The 26,587-nt window shown below is 39.2% G+C and overlaps 1 protein-coding gene across 5 annotated transcripts in view; it reads left to right on the top strand.

Annotated features, from left to right (window-relative positions):
• Window positions 1-26,587, top strand: part of WDR7 (WD repeat domain 7) — a 247,568-nt gene that overhangs the window by 95,212 nt on the left and 125,769 nt on the right. For all 5 annotated transcript variants that reach the window (XM_087927448.1, XM_026715294.2, XM_026715277.2 and 2 more), the window contains one exon: window positions 2,701-2,814. In XM_087927448.1, coding sequence (XP_087783574.1) covers window positions 2,701-2,814 — 114 coding nt within the window. The remainder of the gene's footprint in view (window positions 1-2,700; window positions 2,815-26,587) is intronic.

Raw genomic sequence — 26,587 nt, 5'->3', positions numbered from 1 at the left:
GGTCAGAACCTGCTGAATACCACCTCTGCTTCTGCATTGTTATTAATCTGCAGAAAGGTAAATATCTTGTAATAGTCCCATGTTAAATCCTGTAACTGGGCAAAGTGTTTGTTATAATTAACTTTGCTGTACCAGGTATCTAAAAAAGCACTGAAGACTAGGGAGGTAAGGCTGGGTAATGCATGCTTTTGTTCATTGACTTTATTTCAGAGAAAGGACCTGTATTTCACAGTCTGTCTTCATCTAAATTATTTCTGTTTTTCACATTTCTCTCTTCTTTCACCTCCTCCCCTCTGCTCCAGTGCTGTGCCTGGGTTTATTTATTTTTTATTATTTATGATTTTTTTTTCCCTCATGGAGGTTCAGAAAAAATCTGACAGATTTGCTTTATGAATAATAAATAATATGCCCCGGCTTTTCAGTGTTAAATATAAACTAGTGTAAGCACTGCTTTCTGTGCAAGTTGATAATGCTTTCTAAGTAACATTATTGCATGTTCTGCTCTCCAATTGGTAGCTCTGATTAGTATAGATCAGTGGTTGCTTATCACTGGATAAGTCGCTATTTCTCTACCCAACATACAGTAAGGGAAAATGGTAGAAGGAATGGTCTGAACATTGCCTTGAGCTCCTAGAGGAAAAGCAAGATATAAATCTGTTTTATAATAATGATAAATTGCGCTGGGGAGGTTTAGGAGGAATTCATCCATATAATGGCATCTTAATTGGTTCCTGCACACCTTTTTCAAGAATGCCACTTCTTCCTCCTCCTCCTCCATAGCCTGGAGTAGGATTTTGAGTTTATCCAATGAATAAAGGTCAGATGAAAGTGAAATACTTGGATTCCCTAATAGAATTCCTTTCCTTTGGGAGAAGCTTTGGGACCAACATAGAAAAAAATTATAATAAGTGCTAATGTGGTGATTGTTATAATTGTTAGCATATGGTGTTGTTATATTAGCCAGGAGACCACAATGCTATTGTAGAGTAGTAGTTTGGCTGCCAAGGTACCAGCTCTGTTGTAGGAAATGCCCACGTGCTTTACAAGGTGCAGTGATGCACAAGGTGCATCACAAAAGGGAGAATTAATTTCGCACCAGAAAAAAAGACAAGTGGATCTTCCTGCAGCATCATCCATAACCTCTTACCTCCCCAGAGCCACCTCACAAACAGGAGCCATAGCCAGGAAGGTTCAGCCCTATCAGGAATCTGACTGACTGCACAGAGCACCAACTCATTTTCCCACCGAAGTGGTACCTAGTTACATACTTGCATAGAACAGGCTTTCGAACTGCTAGGTGGGCAGCAGCTGAGGCGAGTGACAGGAATGCATGCTGCCATGCAGTGCTAGGACTCGAACAGCTGGAGCAGAGACCATCTCCAGCATCATTAAGTCTTATAGATGGAAAGATACGGTATTCTGTCAGCACCCAGTAGGCCGAAATGTACCCTACCGTAAAACATTGGAGAACCATGATTGTGCATTGTATTCGGCATTGAGACCCCTGGCCAAATTGGGTGGATTTGTTTTTGATGTTACTTTTCATCTTCTCTGGCTTTGAGGGTTTTGGATTGGATTGTCTTTCAGCATTTGAGGTTGTTGCATTGTTTAGTGATGTAGATGTCTGACTTTTCTCAGATGGATACTATAAGCCAGAAGGCTTATAGGCAGGAATTCAAGGATACAACTTTTGGCAAGACCTTTTGAGAGAAAAGCCATTAACACGAAGAAAATCAGAAACCGCATGCACTGTAAGAGTCAGGCTATAGCAATCTCGACGCTTAAACCTCCTCTCTTTCTCTTGACCATGTTTTTGGGGGGTGGAAGATGTGGTTGGCACCTATGCATTGTTATTGAAATGGATCACTATGTCCTCAAGCTTTGACCTTATTAGATCTAGCTCTCACAGCGGATATATGACAGTCTGCCTTGGTGCTGACTCTAGAAGATATGCATTATCTTTATATAGCCTCTCTTTTTTTAAAAAATACAAACTCTTAAAAAAGGAACCTAACCCCCTTTTATGCTACTAATTCGCTAATGGAGTAAAATACAAACAACAAGGATAGTTGTGCTGTGTCGAAGTGCATTTATTGTACTTATCATACTGTGTCCTAAGTATCCAGGACAGTTTGCATGTCCTTGCCCTAATTGAAGACCTCTGCCCTTATAAGCATACCATATGCCTTTTTCTTCAGCAAGGGAGGGAACAGATGGATAGAAGGAAAAGTTAGGAACAACAAACAGATGGGAAGCAAAGTTACCAACAGGACAAATGCAGGTTTATATCTTCACTGATTTTCACTGCAATTGCAAAGTTTCTTTTTCTTAAATGTGAGCGTCGTTTTAAAGTAGAACTTTATCTACCCAGATTGTGAGAACATTGCTTCCCAGGCAGGAAGTACCATTTCTGTTTGCTATTAGCTCTATATTACTCCTAGGTTTATTAATTAGATCTTGATGAGATCTTGAATTAGATCTCAGAAGCCCAAGAAATCTTGAAATCATTGAACTCGGGTCAAAGTCTGAAAAGCCTGGACAAAGAAATATCAGTTCACAAATTTTTGTAGGCTATCCAATCTCCTCTCAATTTGTCAGATTATTTAATGCAATAAATGCATAATATAAAGCTGAAGTGTGTTTTCTCGGATTCGGAGAAAATTACAAATGGGTTTAGTGTTTTGTGTCTTGATGTTTCAGCTGGAGTGACTGCAGAAACCATTCAGACGGTTAATATTACTCCTGAACAATCAGGACCTGAAACCAAAATTCAAGAAGAAGAACATGATCTGGTTGATGAGGACATCTCAGCAGGTAAGTGTCATATACCTGTATAATCCCACTGATTCTCTGCTCTTGATGTGGCATTTCACAAGTTGCAGTCAACACCCCTCCATTTTGAACAACGCTTTATAAAGCATTTGCACCTGAAATTTCATTGTAAAGTTATTTCAGGAAGTAGTATATCTAGATATATTTCGCTTTAAAAACATGTGTCACTGCAAAGATTCACTTGTGTTTTGTTAATTTTATTGCTTAGGCTCTGCTTTCTTATTGCTCAAATATGGCATGAGGAATCGTGTAGATTTCCCACAATTCTTACAATATGCAAAATTTGTTTATTAAATTTATTTTCTGCCCATCTTAGTTTGAGCAACTCTGGACAGCTTATAGCATAAAAAAACATTAAAATCATCAAGTATAAATATTCATCCAATAAGACAACTTACTGAATTTATTGAAAGAGTAAACATTAATTATGAATGTATGTTCAGTTTATTTTTACAGTGTTTTATTTCCTTAAAGGATCATAGCCCAAGTAGTTGCCTTTGTGTAAGCCATCCTGGGAAAATGGAGCACTGGTGAGATGGCTGCACTGTATCGAACATACTTTTACCCAGTTTTAATAATAATAATGATAAATTTATTATGTTATAATTTATTTTGATTTTTATTATGGTATAATTTTTAGAGCTTGTTTTTTTGTGATCAGTTTTAACTGCCTGATGCCCAGAATCGCATTCAGAAGATGGGAGTATATAAATATAAATATGAAATATAGATTAATGAATAAATTAAATTAGAGGCAGTTTGGCATAGGTCAAGGATTACAGTATCTATGTGGGGCAAATGGAGAATAGTTATGTTGATGTCAGATTTCAAGAAATAATTCTTTCTTGAGAATAGTTACTGCAATTAATTAATTGGGGTGCTGTAAGCAATGTACATGATGTTTAATAGAATAACAGAATTGGAAGGGACCTTGGAGGTCTTCTAGTCCAACCCCTTGCTCAAGCAGGAAACCTCATATCATTTCAGACAAATGGTTGTCCAATCTCTTTTTAAAAACCTCCAGTGCTGGAGCACCCATAAGTCAGCCCACTGATTTAATTGTTCTAAGTATCAGGAAATTTCTCCTTAGTTCTAGGTTGCTTTTCTCCTTGATTAGTTTCCATCCATGGCTTTGGATATCCTTTGGAGCAGGGGTTGCCAACCTTTTGGACCTCGGGGACCACCAAACTCATAATTTTAAATCCCAGGGACCACTAACTGGTTATGTGGGCATGGCCTAATTTGTGGGTGTGGCTTGGTGGTCATGTGACTGGCTGGTCATGGCTTGTATGTAAATATTATAAATATTTATATAAATATTGAATTTTTTATAAAAAAAGAGCAACTTTTACCCAAAATCAGGCAAAGCAGGTAGGCAGATTGAGTTGCTCACAGAATCGTTCAGTGATCTATCTATCTGACATCAGCTACCTGAGTCTGTCAGATAAAATTTGCTTGCCGTGAGTCTGGACTGAATAATAGAACCTTCAGTCCTAAGGGAGATTCGGCTGTGCTTAAAAGCACAGTCGAAGATCTAAAGACTAGCTAGAAAGCAAGAAATCCAACCATTTCCTGCTTCCTAGCTAATCTAAATCTCTCAGCACAGCAGAACAGCTGATGGTTGGAAAAATAGCAATTTAGCAGGCAAGTTTGCTGGGTAAGGAGTGCGTGGGCGGGGAGGGTTCCCATGGGCCATGTGGGCGGCACAGCCTTGTGTTTCTGCACAGGCTGGATTAATTGCTTTGGGGGGTGCTCTGGAGGGGTGAGATTTCTCTGTGGCCCATCAAAATTTTCTCACAGCCCATCAGTTGGCGACCACTGCTTTGGAGAATAGGTTGACCCCCTCTACTGTTTTATGGAGTAAAGTAAGTACTTATTGCACAATGGAAAAGTTAACAAAGGGAAAGGCAAAGTATTAGTGAGCAAATAAAATTTTAATCGGTTAAAGCTTCACTTTAGTTAGGGTTGCACTCTGAACGAATAAGACAGCAACTTAACGACTTTTTCCCTTTTTATCCAAAGGGAGAGACTGCATAAAGGCATTTATAAAGGAATATGTCAAATGTCTCATTTCTTTCACTAATTGATTTTCTTCTCGTTTAAGCTATCAATAGCAGGTGTACTGAAATAAAAAAAAAATGTTTACTTTCTTCACAATTTACATGACTACAAAATTTCTTTAAAAACTAATAAAATGATAAGCTAGGAATTGTATATGCTCTCTCTTGGACCTTGTTACTTGATTTTTGTGCAAATTTTAAAAGGGAACAGTATTTCTGTTGACTAGATGCCTATATAAACTACAGTACAAAAATCACATAGGCATATACAGTGAAACCATTATCACTGTAAATCTTATTTTGCTGGCAATTGAAAAGAAATAAGACTTAGTATTTTTGCCACAAAACATGGGGCAGTAAATCCATTGGTGTTTTGATGATTTCCCACGTTTTGTGATCACCGAGTAATGGTTTCTATTCATTCAAAGCAATGCTGCTGTATAATTACTGTGCAAGTTTATGCTCTGGGTTTGACAGCTTTCAATATTTTATATGTTTATTGAGAACTGCCTGATTTGGATGAGGTCAGGTATAAATTCATGAAACCAAATTATAAATTAATAAGTCTGTAGTGATTTCTGATCTATGTATATTATTTTTAGAATATAGCCACTGTGCTGGAAATTCTTACTTTTGATTGATAATTGCATTATTGTTGTTTTAAAAAAAAGAATGTAAGATATTCAACATTGGTTAGATGTTTATAATGTTACTCTCAGGATCAGGCTATTAGTAGTAAAAGACTACTTTAAATATAATTTCATTGATAAATATAATCCTATTGAAATGTGGTGTTTTCATTCCATTTCTCTATATTTATAGTATATATCTATATTTTAAATGCTAATAACTATTGATTCACTTCCCAAGAAGAAATGTGTCATAGTTTTTACCAAATCAGTCAACATTTTTAATGACTAAAATAAAAGCAAATCATTACCACTTCCATTCCTTGAAAATTCTTTTGTCTGTAGAAAGAGACTAGCATTCAAGTTATATGGATAGTTGTATCTAATGCAGGATATATAACTGACAGCCTCCAATTATATATCCTCTTAAAATACGTTTTAAAAAATGTTGTTTTAAATGTAAAAAATTATCAGTAACTAAAATGTGAAAAATTATCAGTAACTAAAATGAATTAACTGGTTGGTTAATGCACACAGGAAATATATCACCTAGAATGAACTTAACTGAAATAAGATAAAGAAATAGTATGATTCTAGTAAGCAGCAGTGTATCTCTTAATCTACTAAATTTCTTTTCTAATAAAAAAATTTAATACATATAGGAGAGCTCTTCATTTGAATTACATTTCTCATGAAATAGAAAAGCACTATTTGCAGCTTTTGTGTCTGAAAGATTAGTTTCAGCTTTCTTTGGTCAGCACAGCTGACCACATAATAAAAGAAAAGGTCAAAAGTCACTGTCTTTGTCAAAATCTGAGATTATAATACTATATCACCATTTCTTGTTGACAGATTTAATGACCTCAACTTAAAGAAGCAGCATGGTCATAGATTAAAGTATTCTGTGCTCTAAAATATGGGAGGACAGATCTCAGATTTGTAGGATCTGTATATTGGTATATTTTGCTAAGTCAGCCAAATCGGAGCCAAATATAAAAATAGGGGGAAAAAAAGCATAAAATTCAAAAGTTCTGACTATCAGAACTGAACTGGGCTCATCACCTACCCCTGTCCTCTGTGTTGGAATTGAGCAGTGTATAAAATTTATGCATAAAGTGTATAAACTTATAAATAAACAAATCATAGTTGTTAAATAATTGCAAATAAAATCTTGACCATCAAATCTACTTTATTTCCACCCACTTGGGTAGGGATCTTTGTTTATCTTTTTTTGTTGTTGCTCCTATTATATATGCATCATTATTTTTGTAACCTCCATTGTCATAGTTTCGCTGAAATATCTTGAGAGATACTAACTTATTTCCAGACGATGTAAAATTTTTGTGAGGCTGTGCTTCACGAAGGTGCATTCCTTCTTTACACTATTGGCAAATGGTACAATTTAAAAGCAAAGAAACCCTGGCAGCTATAACACTACCACAAAGGACCCACAACCACAGTAAACTTTAATTCAGGTCTCAAGGGCTTTCTAAATGCCTAGGAGAGAAGGCACCATCCATATTTCTGGAAGGATAGTCTTCCAAAAGATTGAGCTGCGTAAGAGCAGCTGATCTCGCATTTCTAACTCTGAACTCAACTGTTCTGCTGGTTAACAATCATAATAAAATTATTTGCATTTTGAACCTAACTGTATTCTGTGGTATTTTTTGCATCTGTAAAATGAAAGAAATGTCTGCTTTATTTTTATATAAATAAAATACCTTGATTTTGCATAATTACTTCCATTCATTTACTAAAGGTTCATTATTTACGGTGTGCAACCAGCAGAAAAATCAGTGGGTCGTTTAGATGTGCTGCATATTATATTTACCTCATGCTAAGGTTTGGCTAGTTTTCAGCAATTCCAAACAGCAGTATAAAACGTACATTATGGTATTCTTGAAATAGTTTGTAGTTCTGTCAATGAGCAAAAATCTAATTTGAACATCTGTCTTTGCCATGCTTTGTATTCTGATCTTTTAGTGTCACACAGATCATGTGGAGAGCGATATAAATGCATCTTAAAATCCCTGCTCACTGAAGGCCATTGTTCCTTTAAAAAAAAAAACAATCTCCTTCAGTAACACCGTTATGATATTTCCTCCATCCAGATTTACCCTATACTTTCAATAATGTCTTTTATATACAGTATTTGGCAAAATACATTATCACTATAAGTTCAGAAATGTAAATATAATAGAAATGAATTATTTTTGAATGCATCTAATGGTGAAAAAAATATCCATTTCCAGTGTTCAAGAATATAGTTGAAAGAGGATTTAGTGCAAGACTGTGTATTGATCTAGGCTTCTTGATAGTTTCTGAAATTCCTTGCTAATAAAGCATCTGTATATCCCTTCTGGCTGGCAGAGTTGAGGTAATTTTGTACCATATTGAAGAGTGAACCAAGTCTAGAATGCAAAAGTAGAAGCCATTGTGAAAATACATCTCTCTCCCTTCATACTTAGCGTGAGAAATAAAGTATTCTTCCTGTCTCCGTTAACAGAAAGTTCAGAAAAACTCTCTCAAGCTTCTTACTTTCTGCAGTCTTAATTCCTGGATATTGGAGGTAAATAGGATCTTGTTATGATTTTAAATGCTTTTGAGGTAGCAACAAACCAGACAATGCATACAAATCAAAATGGAGTGGAGTAATAGTTTATTCACAAAATTTGCTAACTTAGGAAATAAAACTTATTGTGTAAGCCGTGGGTGTCAAACTCACTGCATCAAGTTGCTGTCCCGTGACGTTTCACAACATTTTTCCCATTCATGGAGCTGGGGTGGGTGTGGCCTTACGTGATACATTCGGCCCATGGGCCGCCAGTTTGACACTCCTGGTGAAAGTTATTATGTAAAGGAAGTTTGTATTACAAAATTCCTTCTATATTCTGTTATTTTAAAGATTCCACAGCAGGGGTCCCCAACCCCCAGGTTGTGGCCCACTACCGGGCCGCGAGCTATTCGGAACCAGGCCATGGAAGCCAGCTACTCACACGGAACCATCCTCTCTCCCCCTTCTCGCCAGTCCACAAACCTGGACAGGTTACGGAACTCTGTTCTATGGTACTTTTTTTAACTAGTGTATTTCTTTCACTGTTTATGTCTACCTTTTTTTCTTTCTTTGGCTTCCCTTCTTCATTAACGTGCTTATTTGGTTCAAAGTTGTTTCCTCTGGTTTTGCATAGGCAGGGTTCTTGTAATTTTTAATTTCTTAAGTGGACTTTAAGGCTATTTACGTACTCCATCTTTCTCGAAGAGTTTTATAGAGACAAACATTTACAGATGTTTTTTTTCTTCTGTTGTTCTCAGCCCTGCTCTTCTCTCTTGGACCTTCAGCCATCAGACTGCTGAACAGCTGCAGACCTCTTTCTCGAGATCTTTTGAGTCTTTTTTTTCCAGCTTTGAACCCTTCTGTCACCTAGATTCACCATACACATTTTCCTTTTGATGAGCAGCACTTTCAATGTCTCTGACAAACTTCAGCTTTCACTTCTCCTCCTAGGAGAAGCTAAGAAAAGCTCTAATAGCATCATCTCTCTTTTTTAACCTTCTCAGTTCCACCTATCACTTTCTAGAAAGATAAGGTATGTACATGTAATTTAAAGTATTAACTGACATGGAGGAGCTCCCATGATTGACGACCTTGAAGCTTCTGGCACAGATCTACTGGAAAGTCAATATCCTCGAGGTTCTAATTTATGATAAAAGACCTATCAGAATTGGACTTCTGATTTGAAGGGCTTCGGCGACAGACAGAAATCTGAGATCGTGCGTGGTTTCTGTCTGGGCTCGCCGCTGGAGCGCCCCAAGCCGGCTGGTTTCGGGGCTAAGCCACCCCATAGAGGTGGTGAAGAGGGGGGAGACTGCCAGCAGGGTTGAGGAGAGCCGCATCTCTCCTCCTGAGCTGGCCATTACTCCCTTTCCCGAAGGTGGATGCAGCGGTGGTCAGAAATGGGATCCACATGAATCTCAAGGGGTGGGGAGGTAATTCCAGAAGGCAGGTACTACAACACACACTTCCTGTCAGGATTCCGGCAGTTACCCCAATTAAATCATGAGTCTCGAGCAAAACTTCCAAACTTCAAAAGGATTGATTGGGTGTTAAAATGTCTGGCACTGCCTGGGTGAAGCTGACTTTGAGACACATAATTCACTGTCATCCTTGATCCTGGTTTTCCCCCACCCCCTGGATGTATCATAATTCATATACTCCAATGGGACACATCCATAGCCAAGAGTCATCAATCATATTCTCCAGTTAGAATTTTGCGTGGCAGAAACTTCAGTCACCTAGTTACTATCTTTGAAAACTATTTATGGAATGTATTTTAGGTTTCCAAGCTGTCGCACTGCTCCCCCCTCCCTGTCTGTTGGCAACTCTAAAAAGACCATAGAAATATTTTATGAGTTGACATTTCCTAGCCTCCCCAAATGATATTTATCAAAGGGACCCAGAGATCTTCATCTTACAAGATGGGCAGAAACAGTTGGAGATAGATAGACCGTTAGATGACTGGTGTGTGGGGATGTGTTTTAAAATCCTTTTACAACTTCATTCATCTTCATAGGGTTAGGAGTGCTGTCAAAACTTGCTACCACTTTGAACAATTTTTCCAGAGCAGGCTTGTGAGGGCAAAGCAAGTGGAAAAGCCCAAAGCAAACTTTGAATGATAGCTAAACCTTGGATCTATCCATCTATCAAAACCGTCTCCCCGTCATAGCAGTTTTATTTATTACGTATTTATTATTTATTGTTGAGTTTTGGTTCATGGGGCGGTTGGAGAAATTCATTTATCATTTTAAGAGCTTATGGTATCACAGGAGAAGTCCTGCTGTAGACGATAAATGGATATATATATACTACAAACTGCCTCCCCCTTCTACATATCAAATTTAATCAAACCTAGATGTCCAATTTCACACGAACATAAAACAGCAGTGTTGTTTTAGGCCCTGTCAAACTTCTCACAGGTCCACAAAGTTGAAGGTGGTATTCTTACCGCCTGCCCCCTGCCCCAGTGCATTTCAAGAAAGGGTTTTATGGCAGTGGTCCCCAACCCTTTCCAGGTTTGCAGACTGGGGTGTGGGGAGAGGAAATGGTTCCATGCGAGCATCAGGTGCATGTGTTCATGTGAGTGGTGAACACTCATGCACATGTGAGAGTGCTCACTGCTCGTGCAAATGAAGCTGCGCGTTATGGGCTCGCTTGCCACTTGCGCAGCCCAGTTCCAAACAGGCCAAGGCCCAGTACCAGGCTGTGGCCCAAGGATTGGAGTCCCCAGTTTTATAGCAAAGGGAACCCAACCTGTATATGTTGGGTATACTTATACCAGCATATACATATCCAGTATCTTCCTGGGTATTGATGTTAGGCTGATTGGTCTATGGTTTCCTGGGTCTGTTTTTTTTTCTTCCTTTTTTGAAGATGGGAACCACATCAGCTCTTTTCCAGTCCTCTGGTAGTTCCCTGGTGCTCCAGGATTTTTGAAAGATATGGTGCAGTGGTTCTGAGATGACCTCTGCCAGTTCCTTTAAAACTCTGGGATGTAATCCATCAGGCCCTGGTGATTTGTTTTCATCAAGATCAGACAGGTGTTCTCTTACTATTTTTTTTTTTGCTTATTTTAACTTTTATTTCTGGTCTGACTTTTACAGTTATGTTTTTGGTGGGTTGAGCTATAGTTTCTTTTTGTGTGAAGACAGAGGCAAAGAATGAGTCAAGCAGTTCTGCTTTCTCTCTGTTGCCTGTTACTTCCTTGCCATCTTCTCTCTTTAGTGGAGCGACTGTTTCCTTGATTTTTTTCTTGTTATTGATATGTTGGAAGAAACTTTTTTTATTATCTTTGACTTTTGTTGCAAGTCTTTGTTCGTTCTGAGCCTTTGCTATCCTGACTTCGTCTTTGCAGATTCTGGCTGTCTGCTGATATTCTGCCTTAGTTGTATGTCCTTCTTTCTATTTTTTGTACTTGTCCTATTTTTCTTTCAATTTGCTAAAGAGATGTAGCCATGCTGGTTTCTTCTTGGATTTCTTGTTTTTCTTTCTCAGTGGTAATGTGCTGGTCTGGGCTTCTATGATCATACATTTTAGAGTTTCCCAAGATTCTTGAGTTGTTTTCCCCTTTAGGATTTTCATCCATGGAATCTTTCCCAAGTTCTCTCTGAGTTTATTGAAATCAGCTCTTTTAAAATCCAAGGCTCTAATGTCATTATGTTCTGTTGCTTGTTTTTGGGTTATGTTGAATTTTAGTATGACATGGTCACTCTCACCCAAGGTTCCTGCAGTTTCAACTCCCTCTATCACTTCTTCTCTGTTTGTAAGAATTAAGTCCTGTATGGCTGTCCCTCTAGTTTCACCCACTACCTTTTGGACAACAAAGTTGTCAGCTAGGTTGGTAAGGAACTTATTTGATTTCTCACTTGGTGCAGAATTAGTTTCCCAATTGATATCAGGATAATTGAAATCTCCCATTACTATTGTTGTGTATTTCCTGCATATGTTTGTTAGTTGGCTGGCAAAAAGGACATCTATTTTTTCTGCTTGATTGGGTGGCCTATAATATACGCCTATGGCCATGTCATTCTTTTTTTCTTTTATATTGACCTATATGCATTCTAGGAGGTTTTCATCTTTGGTTTCATGCATTTCTGTAGCAATATAGTGGTCCTTTACACACAGTGCAACTCCACCTCCTCTTTTATAGGGTCTGGTTTTTTTTTAATAGTTTGTATCCTTCTACCAGTATATTCCAGTCATGGGTTTCATCCCACCAAGTTTCTGTTATTCCAACTATATCATATTTACCTTCATGTATTCGTAGTTCGAGTTCACCCTGCTTGTTCCCCAGACCTTGTGCATTTGTTTGGATGAGCATTTAGTCAGAACGTACCTAGGTACTGGTCTCCTAATCCCATTTATGTCCAATTGCTTGGTTTCTGAAATCAGCTCAGAGATTCATAATAGGACCAGTCAATATTCCACTTTGCTTTAGGAAACAAAAGAGGGACAGTTTTATATAAAGTCCAAAAACAGTATTTACCTAGATCAAGAAGCAAGGCCATTTAACATGTTTCATAAAAGCTTCTTCTATAAATAGATGTTTAGGTTTATGGTTATAATATTAGGAGATATAATCCGCTGGTATGCTTTTGTTAGTAGAAGCAGTTTCTATCGATGAGATGGGAGAGGATAATTTTCTCACTCCTCAACCGCCCCCACACACACTTTATCCCCCTAAAACAATATGTGTGTGCGCATGCACACGCGCGCGCGCGCACACACACACACACACACACACACACTTGCATAACAAACCAAAAACATCTCTTCAAAAATCCTTCAATTTTCTAAAGCAGGTTTTGAGGCTGCAGGGAGGCCTGCAAAAGAGAGCAGTCCTTTTGAGTTAGCAAGGCTCATTAGCACTGCATTACATTCCACCCTATGAATTTTGAACATATGAACAGGGACCTTTTTTTTAATGAAAAAGCAGTCCGTGTATTGATTGAAATAAGGCTGTGCAAGAATGCCACACGTTTGAAAAATAGACATTTGGAGCCCGTAAGTAACGTAATATTAATGTGGTAAACAAAATGGCGTTGATTTTGATTTTGTACCGATGGTGGACAGTGAAAGAAACAATGCTTTCCCTAGTGTACTCCATATTCCTTAAGGAGATCAATCCATGCTGTTTCTAAGGTAGGTTGTTGAGTCTGTCTAAAGTTAGTCTCCAAATTCACTCATGGTCAGCTGTTGTATCCAGACAGACAAATGGTTATCCAATCTCTTCTTGAAAACTTCCAGTGTTGGAGCAGTTACATCTTCTGGAGGCAAGTTGTTCCACTTATTAATTGTTCTAACTGTCACGAAATTTCTCCTTAGTTCTTTCTAAGTTGCTTCTCTCCTTGATTAGATTCCACCCATTGCTTCTTGTCCTGCCCTCAGGTGCTTTGGAGAATAGCTTGACTCCCTCTTCTTTGTGGCAGCCCCTGAGATATTGGAACAGTGCTGTCATGTCTCCCTTTGTCCTTCTTTTCATTAGACTATAGACATACCCAGTTCCGGCAACTCTTCTTCATACGTTTTAGCCTCCAGTCCTCTAATCATCTTTGTTGCTGTTCTCTGGACTCTTTCTAGAGTCTCAACATCTTTTTTACATCGTGGCGACCAAAACTAGATGTTGTATTCCAAATGTGCCTTACCATTATAAAGTGGTATTAACACTTCACGTGATCTTGATTCTATCCCTCCGTTCAATGGAACCAAGAACTGGGTTTCCTTTTATCTTGCTTTCTTCCTCGAGGCCTGAGGAATAATATATTTGCCCATTCTTTACCAGTCTGTTACCAACAAAAAGCAAAATTTTCACAGTTTTCTTTAATCAGATTTATTGAAAGGAAAAAGGGGATCAGAGAAGCTTTGGTAACTGGATATACTTAACTTCGGTATCCTATTTAAATTTGTTATGTGGCTAACTTTTTGCTTATCATCTTTTGATAATGCTAGTTCTGTAATATTTTGCAGCTGTCAATCTTTCTCAGGCTCTGAGAAGCCTATTGCAATATTCTGTTTTTATCTGTCTTGTTATCATTAAAGTATTTATGATAAATTGATTTGTCCTATAAAAGTTACATTTATTTAATCCATTTTATTTTAAAATATATATTTTACATTTGTATTATGTACTTAGTAGATCCAGAGAGTTCTAGAAAGCGCTTGGGGATTTTCCTGACAATTTGATTGGCAGTTCAGTTTTGCATGTGGTAAATTTTTAGAATATGGAGGTAAGCAAGGTGTTGGTTAAGTTTGCATTTTTCCCATTGTCAATCCTAAGCTGTTTTGTTTTGTTTGAGGAATGAAACAGCTGAAACTTAGCTACAGCATCAATAGCAGAAGCAAACAATGAGCTTGACTAAGCTCTTAAATTCAAGTTTACATCTCTTCAGTAGGTCACGGACACAGCAAAGCATCAATCCTTCATACTAACTGCAATTGCAAATTTCTGGTGGAGAATACCGTTCAGAGCAGCTATGAAGTTGGCTTGTCAAGTTTTGCACCAAATATAGATATCTTCTAGTTCTTACTTTTATAGGGACCTATATCAACTGTCTATATTTTTCCCAACTTTTCCCATTGTCATTGAAAACTCTGTTTCCTCTTTAGATGTCCATTGTACTTTTAGTTTTACAGGACTCCTAAACATAGTAAGCGAATGCAGTGGTTGTCAGTGTGAATCCATTGTTCAATGATAGATGTTGGTTTGCCGAAAACCAGAAATAAATATCGAGTACCCAAAGTGTGGTCACATGACTTCAGGGGGTGGCAAACGTCAAAACTTCAGGTCTGGGTCATAACTCCCCTTTTTCAGGTTGGTCGTAACTTCAAGTGGTCACTAAGTAACCAGTCGTAAGTTGAGGACCATCTATATGCCATGCAATAGCAATAGCACTTAGACTTATATACCACTTCACAGTGCTTTATATTCCTCTCTAAGCAGTTTACAGAGTCAGCCTATTGCCCCCAACAATCTAGGTCCTCAATTTACTGACTTTGGAAGGATGGAAGGCTGAGTCAACCTTGAGCCGATGAAGATTGAACTTCTGGCAGTCAGCAGATCAGCCTGCAGTACTGCATTCTAACCACTGCACCACCACATAGGCAATATAATCATATCTAATATTATTAAAATATAATAAAAAAAAACCCAGATTTTCAACTAAAAGTATTCACTCCCTATTTCTACAGTTACATCTCCTAGCTGTCAGCCATGCCTCATCACGTTGAGTGGTGAAATGGTGACTATTGTGACATCAAGACACACATCGGTTTGGCTAGCTTTTGATTATGAGACAGGGAAGGAATTAGTTACAGAGCTGCTTACAACATTATTTCTCTCCCAAATTAAATTGTTAAGCCTTCATGTTCAGCCTGTGTTTGCTAATATCCTAAAATATTATTCAGCTTTCCAAATTATTTCAGTCCGGGAAAAGGCAAGCTCCGTGCTCCGAGAAGCAGTAGATTAGCACGTATATTATCATCCAGTTACACATCCTTGAAAATCCCCTATGGTCTAATGCCTTGCCTTCTTTAAAATTGTGCTTGGAAGGCCCTTGTCATAATTTCTGTGGCTTTTTGTAAGATGTTATCTGTCTCTTGAAACTTAAACTACTCCACGTAAATCACTCTGCGCCATTCGTGTAAAATGGCCCAAGTTGGCTTCTTTATGGTCCTCCAGGGTCAGAGTTCACCGCTGCTGTCAGAAACCAAAAGCTTTTTCTTTCATCAGCATTATCGTTGTGTCTTGACAGCTTCCATTTCTGAATAAAGGCAGTTTGCAAAGAAAGAAAACTGAATGACATTGTCTTCGATACAGTTGCCCGCTTTTGGTGGTCTTTGTTTACTATCCCTGTTTACTTAAACAAGATTTCATTCTTCCTTCAACATCGTTGTGAAATGTTGGAAAACTGTGTTCGGCTACTCAAAAACAACAAGTGATTTGAAGTTCAAAAAGCTATAATATTCTGGATATTTTAGGGTAATTCCCATCCTCTAATCTGTTTTGTTCTGAATTCATACCTAGATGGGTAGATTTTTAACAGCTTGCCTAGTACTAATATTAATAACTTTCAGATTTAATACTTGAATATTCTTGAATATTGAATATACTTGAATATAATTGAATACTTAAATATTAAATAAATTAACACTTGAATATTTCATTTGTTTGGCCAGGTGTGATTAGACACATAAGCAATTTGTTTCTGGTGCACAAGTTCTCAGTGTACATATAAAGCAACAGAGTAATGATCATCATCATCATCATACCAATAAGAGTAAAGAAGTATTACTATTATTCTTCTCATCCTTCCTAGTACCTATCTTTTCCCACTTATTAGTCTAAGAATTCTATAAGGATAAATGATAATGTCCATCCATAGTACATGAGTAAATATATAGACATTAGACAGCACTGTAAAAATTAGGAATTCAGCAGCGTGATGGCACAAGGGGAAAAAACTCCCTGTGCCTATGGGAGGAAAAAAGTGTTATACAGTGGAACCTCAGGTACGAACACTCCTCTTTGGGACCAAATCGGGTTCCAACCCCAAAAAATCCACCCAATTTTTGAATCAGGTCCTCTCCCAGGTACCTCAAAATGTTTTTTTTTTTCCTGTTGTTACGGGGACGGGGGGAAAGCGGGAGCGACTCAGACGCTGTTGTTGGAAATGGCGCTGGCAAGAGAGGCGCCAGCACCGGTGGGAACTGTGGAAGCTACGGAGGCCTGAGAAGCAGCTGAAACACTGCTGGACATCCACACCGACGCCTGCTGACCTGGGTAAGGGAGGGGTAAGGGAGCCCTCCGTGCTCCACCATGGTGTTAGGAGCGGCTGATGGTGAGGCGTAGCTGCTCGCGGGGCACTCCTAATGGCAAGTTCCCCCTCGCCTCCCCCCCCTCCCAATTTGGCATGTTCTACACTAGGCCTAAATTTGGGGGCAGGGACTTAATTTCATTTTATGCCTAGAAAACATGCTGGGTCTTCCTATTGGGGGGAGTATATTTTTGGAGAAACACGGTATTACCTACAGCGTAATTTTATATCTTAGAAAATAAAATATTGCTGAAGTGTTTTATTTTTAAACAAAGAAAAAGTATATTTTCATTAATTTTAGCTTCTGTTGTATTCTTTTCTAGAAAATCTTAGTTTTTCAATGTTTCCATGTTGTGTTTCACCCAATGAAAGGTACTGTGGGAAAAGGTTAGGGGTTTTTTTTTTTCAGCCCCAAAGGAACATCTCTGGAATTTGTTGTTGTTGTTATAGATTTTTTTTATAAGAGGCCATACAAATGTTGAATGGGAGGTTGATAGAAAATTGTGAATGTACCATTGTTAATGCTAGTGGATGTTTCGTGGGTTTTTTGTGCAATGTATAAGGAATAAATAACAGAAAGCAATAGCATGCAGAATAACAGAGTTGCGGGGGGGACCTTGGAAGTCTTGGGGGTCTTCTAGTCCAACCTTCTGCCCAATCTTCTACCATTCTGGACACATGTCCAATGTCTTCTTAAAAACCTCCAGTGTTGATCACCCACAACTTCTGAAGGCAAACCATTTGACTGATTAATTGTTCTCATTGTCAGAATCAGATCAAATGTATAATATTTCTTTAGTTTCCTATCCAGTCTTCTCAGGAACTTATCTGTGTTTCTTAGCTGAGGGAGCTAGACATTTTCCATGTTCATGTGGCCAGCATAGCCATATGCCAAACAGAAGTGATGCCTATCTAATCTATTCTTAGCTTTAAGCTGCTAGGTAGATAGGAGCTGGAACAAGGAACGGGAGCTTACCCTGTTGCGCAGCTCTTGGGTCTTGAACCCAGAGAATCCAGCTGACATGCTCAATGTCTTTAACCATTGACCCATTGCTCCTCCATCCTGCGTGGTCATACAGGGTAATAAAAGGAGATCTGTGTCATTTGTCTGGATTCAAATATACAGTAACTGTTCAAGTTGTTGTGATGAGGTTGTTGAAGATTTGCTGGACTGTGCCTCTACTATCTGGTTGTTGTGTAGTTGTTGTACATACAGCTTTGGTTTTTAGCTTGCATTTATGGTAAACACAGGCTGTAATTTTAGTAATGCTGAATGTGAGTATTCTAGCACCAGACGTGCGAGCAAAACTGGAAGTCATAACCATGAGACAAAGTGCTGCCTTTGTGAAGCAATAACCTTCAGAATGAACTTTCAGATTTGGCCTCTAGTGTGCTGGGTGATATTACCTCATTGATGGAAATAAATTAAATTAGACTGTGGCACACTATTATATATATTCTATATATTACATAGATTGCCCTTATAATTGATCACAAGCCCATATGAAAAATGTTGTAATGACAGCAATGTCTCATATTTCAGAGGTTTTACATCACACCTGTGAATTATGGCTGTCCATGTGCAAACTCTGGTAAAAAGGGAGAAAAGGGATTTTTAAAAAACAAAAACAAATCAGGCTTCTAGCTAGCTCTCCCTTTTTCTGGTCATTCTGTGTTTTGTTTGAGCAAAGCACATGAGCTGTTTGTGAGTACATTTTACAGAGGCTTCTTTTGAAGTTTAACCTTGGCTAATTCTATACTTTGAAGAAAGCTGACCAGTAATTGATGAAAAACACAAGCAGTAATGGTAGCTAGTATATTTCTACAGCAAAAATGCTTGTCACTTATAGTTACCCATAATTCTTACGTTTGGTGGTGGCAAGGTTAAACTTACACCTTACCTTTTTACTGTTCTGCCTTTCTCCCCTTTCCTTCTTATTTTTGGAGTTGTTCTGCCAACTCTGTACTTAGTGTTTAACAAAGGTAAGATTTAATAGGTGCCACTGCTTAATTATCAGCTTCCTTTTGTCATTACTGCTTTTAAAGTTGAGTTTTGCAAAATCATCGGGGATTGCAACCTGATCATTCCCATGACACATAGGACTCCTGAAAATACTTTTGTGTATTCTGTGCCATTCTGGGAGTGTAATAAAGCTATTGCTCCTTTCTCCAATCTTGGAGTGATCCTCAGATGGAACATGACATCTGAAAGTCACCTGAAAAAAGAGGTAGTATCAATTCTAGATAGTTCAGCCATTCTCACATAGATTGGAACATGCATATTTTTAAGTTATGTATTTATTTCATTTGTTTGCTGCCCCATCTCACTTTGAAGTTATTCTGGGTATACTGGACAAGATAAATCAAAGATCTACTTGTCCAGCCATATTGTGTCTTACAGTTTCTAATCAATTAAAGCAGGGGTGTCCAACCTTGGCGACTTTAAGACTTGTGGACTTCAACTCCCAGAATTCCTCAGCCAGCTTTGCTGGCTGATGACTTCTGGGAGTTGAAGTCCACAAGTCTTAAAGTCGCCAAGGTTGGACACCCCTGAATTAAAGCAAAGACCGCTCTAGATTTAGCCCTTTCCTGAAAGCAATAACTGTTGTGGCAATTATTACCTATTGGGCTTTGAGCCATTTGCTTTTCCTCCTTTTAATTCTTTTAATTATAACGATGTCTTTCATATCAACTAGGCAGCCATATAAATCTATTAAAAACAATCACTCTAGAAGACGCTCAAAATTACAACAATAGAGGCGGGTGTATACTTCAGGTCAGGAAAGATGCCACAGAACCCCAAAAATAAGGCATTGAAGGCCAGATGTTTTCCTTCAGAAAACGGGATTGAAAGTGGTGCCCCCCCCAAAAGCAGCCATAATGAGGTTGAGCATTTGTCCTAAATAACAACAACAAACAACAATACAGCATTTGGTAAGGAGGAAAGGAGAGCCATGCTAGAGATTGTAAAAAACTATGCATCTTATTGAAAATGTTGACAGTTTTAGTTTTAGGAGTTCAGAATCATTCATAAAATCTAGTACTGTGAAATTCCACATAGAAGTCAGTATTGCATTATACGATCATCAGGCAAGATGGTGACCATCAATTTTAATGGCTTTAAAAGGTATCGATAGCTTCCCAACACACTATCTATGGAAGCACAGGCACCATAGCATCTGCTGGGAATATCATGGAAGAAGGCTTTCTAGGATCATAGAAAGAGTCATTGCAGAAATTCAATTTAAAATATTTGGGGTATATGGCCGCTTGGTTGCTACTGGGATACATCTCATAAAGAGTTCGCTACCTCCCTGGATAATTAGTTCCATTTTCAATCTGCTTTTTATTAATAGAAAGTAGTTTTTTAAACATTGAAAATCAACTTTTCTGGAACATTAATGACTTAAAGCAGGGGTGTCAAACTCAAGGCTTGGGGACCAGATCCGTCCCATGGGGTTCTTAGATCTTACCCATGAGGCTGCCCTGGAAACAGTGAAGGACCGGCCCAAAGTGCCTCTGCCAGAAAAAACGGAGCTCGGGACGGCTGCATGCAGCCCTCCTGAGCTCCGTTTTCACTAGCAGAGGGTTGCAGGAGGCCGTCGCAGGAAAACGGACCTCATGAGCTCATTTTCACTGGCAGAGCGCTCGGGCCACCACAGGCACCCCCGACATGAATGATGTTGAGCTGGCCAGCCCACCCTGGCCTCGCAAGGTCAAACACAACCCTGATGCGGCCCTGTACGAAATTGAGTTTGACACCCCCTGACTTAAAGGATGTCATATCTTTTGTCTATTGTTCTGAAGTGCAAAAGAATAATCTTGACTATTTTCAGTGTAAGATCCTTTAAGATATTTAGTAGAATGGAATGTTATTTCCAATTATTTGGAAACTACTTATATAGCAGAGGGCCGCGATGGCTCAGTGGTAAAAGATGTTGAGCTTGTCAGCTGGAAAACTGACCGCCCAGGTTCAAGACTCAAGCAAAGGGGTGAGCTCTTGTTCCTTGCCCCAGCTCTTGTAAACCAGTGGTTTGAAAGCGTTCAAATACTAGTAGATGGATAGGTACCACTTTGGTGGGAAGGTAACGCTTTTGGTCACTTAACCACGGAAAATGTCTTCGGACAATGTTGGCTCCCTCAGCCAACAAAGAGATAAGCACTGTGTCAGACACAACTGGACAGGAAAACCTTGACCTTTACTTTTATCCAAGGGTTCTCTGCCTGGTTGCTGGATGGGCGTGACCATGGTGGGCGTGGCCTAGTTGGCCCCCTGCATCAAATGCGGGGAGGGGTTTTTTGTCCTCTCCAGGCTCCGGAGGCTTTCTGGAATCTGGAAACGGGCTCATTTCTGAACTTCCGGAAGGCCTGTTTTTCACCCTCCCCGAGACTCCACACGTGCCCTGTACTTACCTGCATCCAAAACGGGCCGTGTGGGGACTCCTGGGAGGGGCAGGGTGTGATGGGTGGGGCCAGCAAGTAGTGGGATTTGGGGGTTCTCCGAACTGCACAGAATCTCAGCTAGGGGCTCTCCTGAACCCCTGCGAACCCCCAGCAGCCCTGCTTTTTATCTGTATAATCTAACATTTTATTTTATTTTATTTTGTTTTGTTTTGTTTTGTTTTGTTATTTTATTTTATTTTGCAGTCACATTGTATTGTTGGCTCATATTTGGTTTGAAATTGACTAAGTTGTTTTTCACAAGGAACATTGCTAAAATATCTTCCATTCTGTACTTGGGCATTTGACTTTCCTAAATGAGGGACTTCGCATTCATTTTTGTCAAATTTCATTCTGTTACTTTCATCTCGTTTCTCCAAAGTACCTTGATTTTTTTTCCCTGCCTTTTAAAGAACTTTTCCTTCTAGTTTCGTGAACTTAGTTTTGTGAAAACCTTCCCTTTACTTCTAAATCTGGGTCAATAAAGAAATTCTATGAGCATATTCATTCTGTTAATTACAAGTTGGCAGTATCTAAAAAGCATATGCTATTGATCAAGGAGTTTGATATGCATATTACTCAATAAAAAAAGAACCACACACATAGTCATAGTTACTGAAGTCTTTTGTCCATTTATTTAATTATTTTAATTGAGATTCTGACTATTTTGGGTCTTTAAATCCATCTGCCCACATTTCCCAATAACTTCAATTTGATTTTTTCTACCCCTGAAGTCTTTGAAACTGTGGATATTAATAGTAAAATAAGATAAATTTATTTAGATATCTTATATTTCAAATTCGATTTTTTATGTGCCTGTAGAACTTGTCATCAATGCAAAGATGGTGATTTTCATATAGATTGGTATTATATTGACATTCATATCAAAACATAAGCAATTAAAAGTACAACCAGTAATTTTTTTTAAACTGCAATATTTTTCCACTAGATTTTGTTCATTTTAGAGTTTAAATGTCTGAGTTTCCGATGCTAGCTATTTACAGTTGTATCCTTCATCTACTGAACTTTCACAGATTAAATGCTCATGATAATACTCATAAATGTGTTTTTTATGCCTTGTGCAACTTTTTATTTCCCCGTTTTTCGTAATTGGCCGAATTACATTTGTAATATACAGACAGAAAGAAATCCTGAAACTTGAAAACATTTTTGATTGAACAAGTAGGGATGTTTTTAATTGTCCAGTTTACAATTCTTCATTGATTTTGGGGGAGTCCTATGACTCTGAAATGTTAATCTGATGTTTTAATGTGGCTTTGCCATGTCTTCTAATTGGATTAATTCAGAACCTGAATAAGGACAGGCTCTAAGCAATTAGAACTGTAGATGTAAGAGCTTTGTTGTAAAAGGCAGGCATTTAACAACTTCAATTTAGTTCATTTATTTTTGTTTAATGGTAAAAAGCTTTACTTACAATGCAAATTACCCGAAGTACTAAGCATGCCATGAATGTTTTGCAGAGGCTGTTGCTGAAGCATGTTGATTAGGTGGCCGAGGTTGTACTTTTATTGTCGGCCTTATTTTTTTGTTTATTTCAGTTTCAAGAGACTCCTACTACCAAATCCTACAATTCCACCCCCCCCACTCTTTGGAGTGCTATGACAATACTACTAATATGACACCTCTCTCTCTCTCTCTCTCTCTCACACACACACACACACACACACACAAACACACAAAATGCTTTTGTCTTCTTTAATCCCAAACATTTGTCACCTTTGGGTGCGACATCACGTTCATACTAAAGTTGTACGGATTTTCTGACTCTGTTTGTTCTACCTATCTTTTAGTCTTATCACTTATATGTTTTTCTCTATAGTATTTTCTGGCCTAAAAGCAGCAGTAAAAGTAGCAAGTACTAAGAGTTCACATTTTTATTGATCCCACGTAGCCACTGTTGAAAGATCTGACACAAAAAGGAATGCAGGTCATTGTGCTAATAGACGGTGTTTTTGTGTTTGATGCCGTCATGACTTTCACTCTGTGCTCTGTTTGGTGGCTACCTTGTATAGGTGATACGCATGAGAATGTGGTTGGCTTGTGTTCATGTGATGGGGAGAGAGAGAGACCGACAAACTTCGTAGTTGTGCGAGGCTGTGAAAGGGAGGGTAAGCTGTCACATTGCTAAATCAGTCCTTCTTCCCCTGAATCTCATCTGGCTTCTTGCTTTGCTGCTGGGAGATTACTACTCTTGCTGTACGAGTGGGAAGCTGCCTGCATAATAGAAACACAGGAGTAGCTTGTAAATGATGGTTGCTATCTTGGTATTTATTCCCTGTTCCTTTCATGCCCTATATACAATCCTACTGAATTTACATCACACCGTTCCACATAGGTAATGTCAACGGAATGAAAGCCATTTTTAAACGTGTTCCATTCCAAAAAAAACCCGTGACTTGCAAAGTTTGGCATAAGGGGGGGAGGTTTTTTTTTAAAAAGAAAAAGAAAAAAAACTTCAGGTAGTTCTCAACCTTAGTTAACCCTCGAATTTCAATGGATAAACAAGGCAGTTATTCCGTGAGTTTTGCCCCATTTTATGACCATTTCTGCCACGGGTGTTAAGCAAATCACTGTGGTTCTTAAGTGAATCATGTGATCGTTAAGTGAGTCTGGCTTCTCCCGTTGACCTTACTTATTGGAAGCCAGCTACGAAGGTCATAAACAGTGACCCAGGGACAAAGCAACCATCATGCGTGCCAATTTATATTGATTTATGAGATTTATGAGATTAATATTGCCGCCTATTCGCACATGGCAACTCAGGGCGGCTTACAAGAATATAAAAGCATCATATAAAAAAACAATAAAACTAATAAAAGAGAGAATCAGGTAACAAATTAATAAAATAATATAATAAAATAACCCCCTGCCCCCCACCGCTCTGATGACAACGCATCATGTGAGCCATTTCATGGGATCCATCCCACTCTGCATTCCCCAGGCCCAATGGCAGAACCAGGTCTTCAGCACCTTCCAGGAGAGTGTTGGGGGGGGGGGCATTCTAATCTCTGGGGGGAAGGTCTTCCAGAAAGAGGGAGCCACCACGGAGAAGGCCCTTCTTCTGGGTCCCCACACGTGTATCTCCCTCAGGAGTGGGACCCGCGACATTCCTTGCCTCCCTGCTCTGGTGGGTCGGTTAGATGCAATTGGGAAGAGACAGTCTCTCAGATTACCTGGTGTGCCAAGCCATGATGGTTGCCAAGCGCCCGAATTTTGATCACGTGACCATGGGGATGCTGCAATAGTTGTAAGCGTGAAAAACGGTCCTTAGTCACTTTTTTCAGTGCCATAACTTTGTACGGTCACTAAAATGAAGGGTCACTAAGCATGCAGAGAAGTGAACTGAAAGATTTAAGGGGAAAATGTGTTAATAGCCTATGCCTATTTGTTAGCGGATATTCAGGTCATATAGCGAGCCTTATGACTTCTGACAATCAAATTCTGCTCATCCACATCTTCTGGTGTAGCTCCCCCTGCTTGTTTTTGTTTTTTACAATGAAGTTTACGGCAGAGAAGATTTCCCCCCTGTGTCCTGCAAAAATGTCTTGCCTGTTTTGTTTTGGTTTTTTTGTGTGACAGGACAGGACAGAAAAGAGCTGAAAAGACCTTGGAGCCAGGGGTGGGATGCTACCGGTTCTGTCCAACTCTATAGAACCGGTAGCTCTGAAGAGCAGCAGACACTGAACCGGTTGTCTGCTGCTGTTTGGCCCACCTGCCCGCCCAGGCTCTTACCTGTCCTTTATTTCCTACTTTTTCAACCTCAGCTGCTTTGCACGGCACAGCTGAGGTTGAAAAAGCAGGAAAAATGAGGCTTTTCAAAAGCTGTGCACCTGTGCGCAGCGCTTTTCAGCTGTCCGGGCAGCACAGCTTAAGGTTTTCTACACATGCACGTATCACCGAGCCAGTAATAACGCGGGTTGAATCCCACCTCTGCCTTGGAGGTCTTCTAATCCAGCCCCCTGCTCTGGCAGGAGACCCCTATCCCATTTCAGACAAGTGGCTGTTCAGACTCTTCTTAGAAACCTCCAGTGATGAAGCACCCATGATGTCTGAAGGCATGATGCTCCACTGGTTAATTGTCCTCACCGTTAGAAAGTTTCACCTTAATTCTTGCTCTCCTCTTTGTTTGGAATAGAATAACAGAGTTGAAAGGGACCTTGGAGGTCTTCTAGTCCAACCCCTGCTTAGGCAGGAAACCCTGTACCATTTCAGACAGATAGTTATCCAATCTCTTCATAAAAACTTCCCATGTTGGAGCATTCACAACCTTTGGGGGCAGGTTGTTCCACTGATTAATTGTCTGGAAATTTCTCCTTAGTTCTAAGTTGCTTCGCTCCTTGATTAGTTTCCACCCATTGCTTCTTTTCCTTACCGTCAGGTGCTTTGGAGAATAGCTTGATTCTCTCTTCTTTATGGCAACCCCTGAGATATCAGAACACTGCTGTCATGTCACCCCTAGTCCTTCTTTTCATCAAAGGAGACGCACACCCAATTAGTTTCCAACTATTAGACTACATGGAATACATAGTATTCTATGTAATACATAGTATCAAAGAAACATGCCACTGTAAGCTTCCCGGAGTTACCCTATGGTAAGATGGGCGGCCCATAAATTTTATACATAGATAAATAAATAAATTACAAAGTTTTTGGTTTGATCAGCTCCAAAGCTTGACAAGTTTGCTCAACACACACAGACAGACACATCCAAACTCCCTTTCTTTTTCTCCTATAGTTGACAAGTTTGCCCAACTCACACACACACACACACACACACACACACACACACCCAAACTCCCTTTCTTTTTCTCCTTTAGTTGACAAGTTTGCCCAACTCACTCACACACACACACACAAACACACACACATACACCCAAACTCCCTTTTTCTCCTTTAGTTGACAAGTTTGCCCAACTCACATTCACACACACACACACACACACACACACACACACACACACACAAACTCCCTTTCTTTTTCTCCTTTAGTTGGCTTCTTTTCAAGCAAAACACGGCAGGTGCAACCCCCGTCTTACCTCCCTCTCATAAGGCGACTACCTAAAATTTGTCAAGGGATACAAGTTTGCAACAAATGAAACCATCTGTCATCCCCCTGAAAAGAAGCCAACAGCCCCACTGTTCAGAACAATGATAGGGACCAAAGAAGCTGCCCTTAGACAAATTCCCTGCTGGGTTTCATTGAAATAGGTTAGACCAGACCTGAGCACCGTCCACGGA

Source organism: Pseudonaja textilis, chromosome 2, assembly GCF_049901715.1.
Source record: "Pseudonaja textilis isolate UNSWEBS1 chromosome 2, rPseTex1.2, whole genome shotgun sequence".
NCBI lineage: Eukaryota > Metazoa > Chordata > Lepidosauria > Squamata > Elapidae > Pseudonaja > Pseudonaja textilis.
Note: the sequence above shows the minus strand (reverse complement) of the source record. Positions and strands in the feature narration are given on the sequence as shown.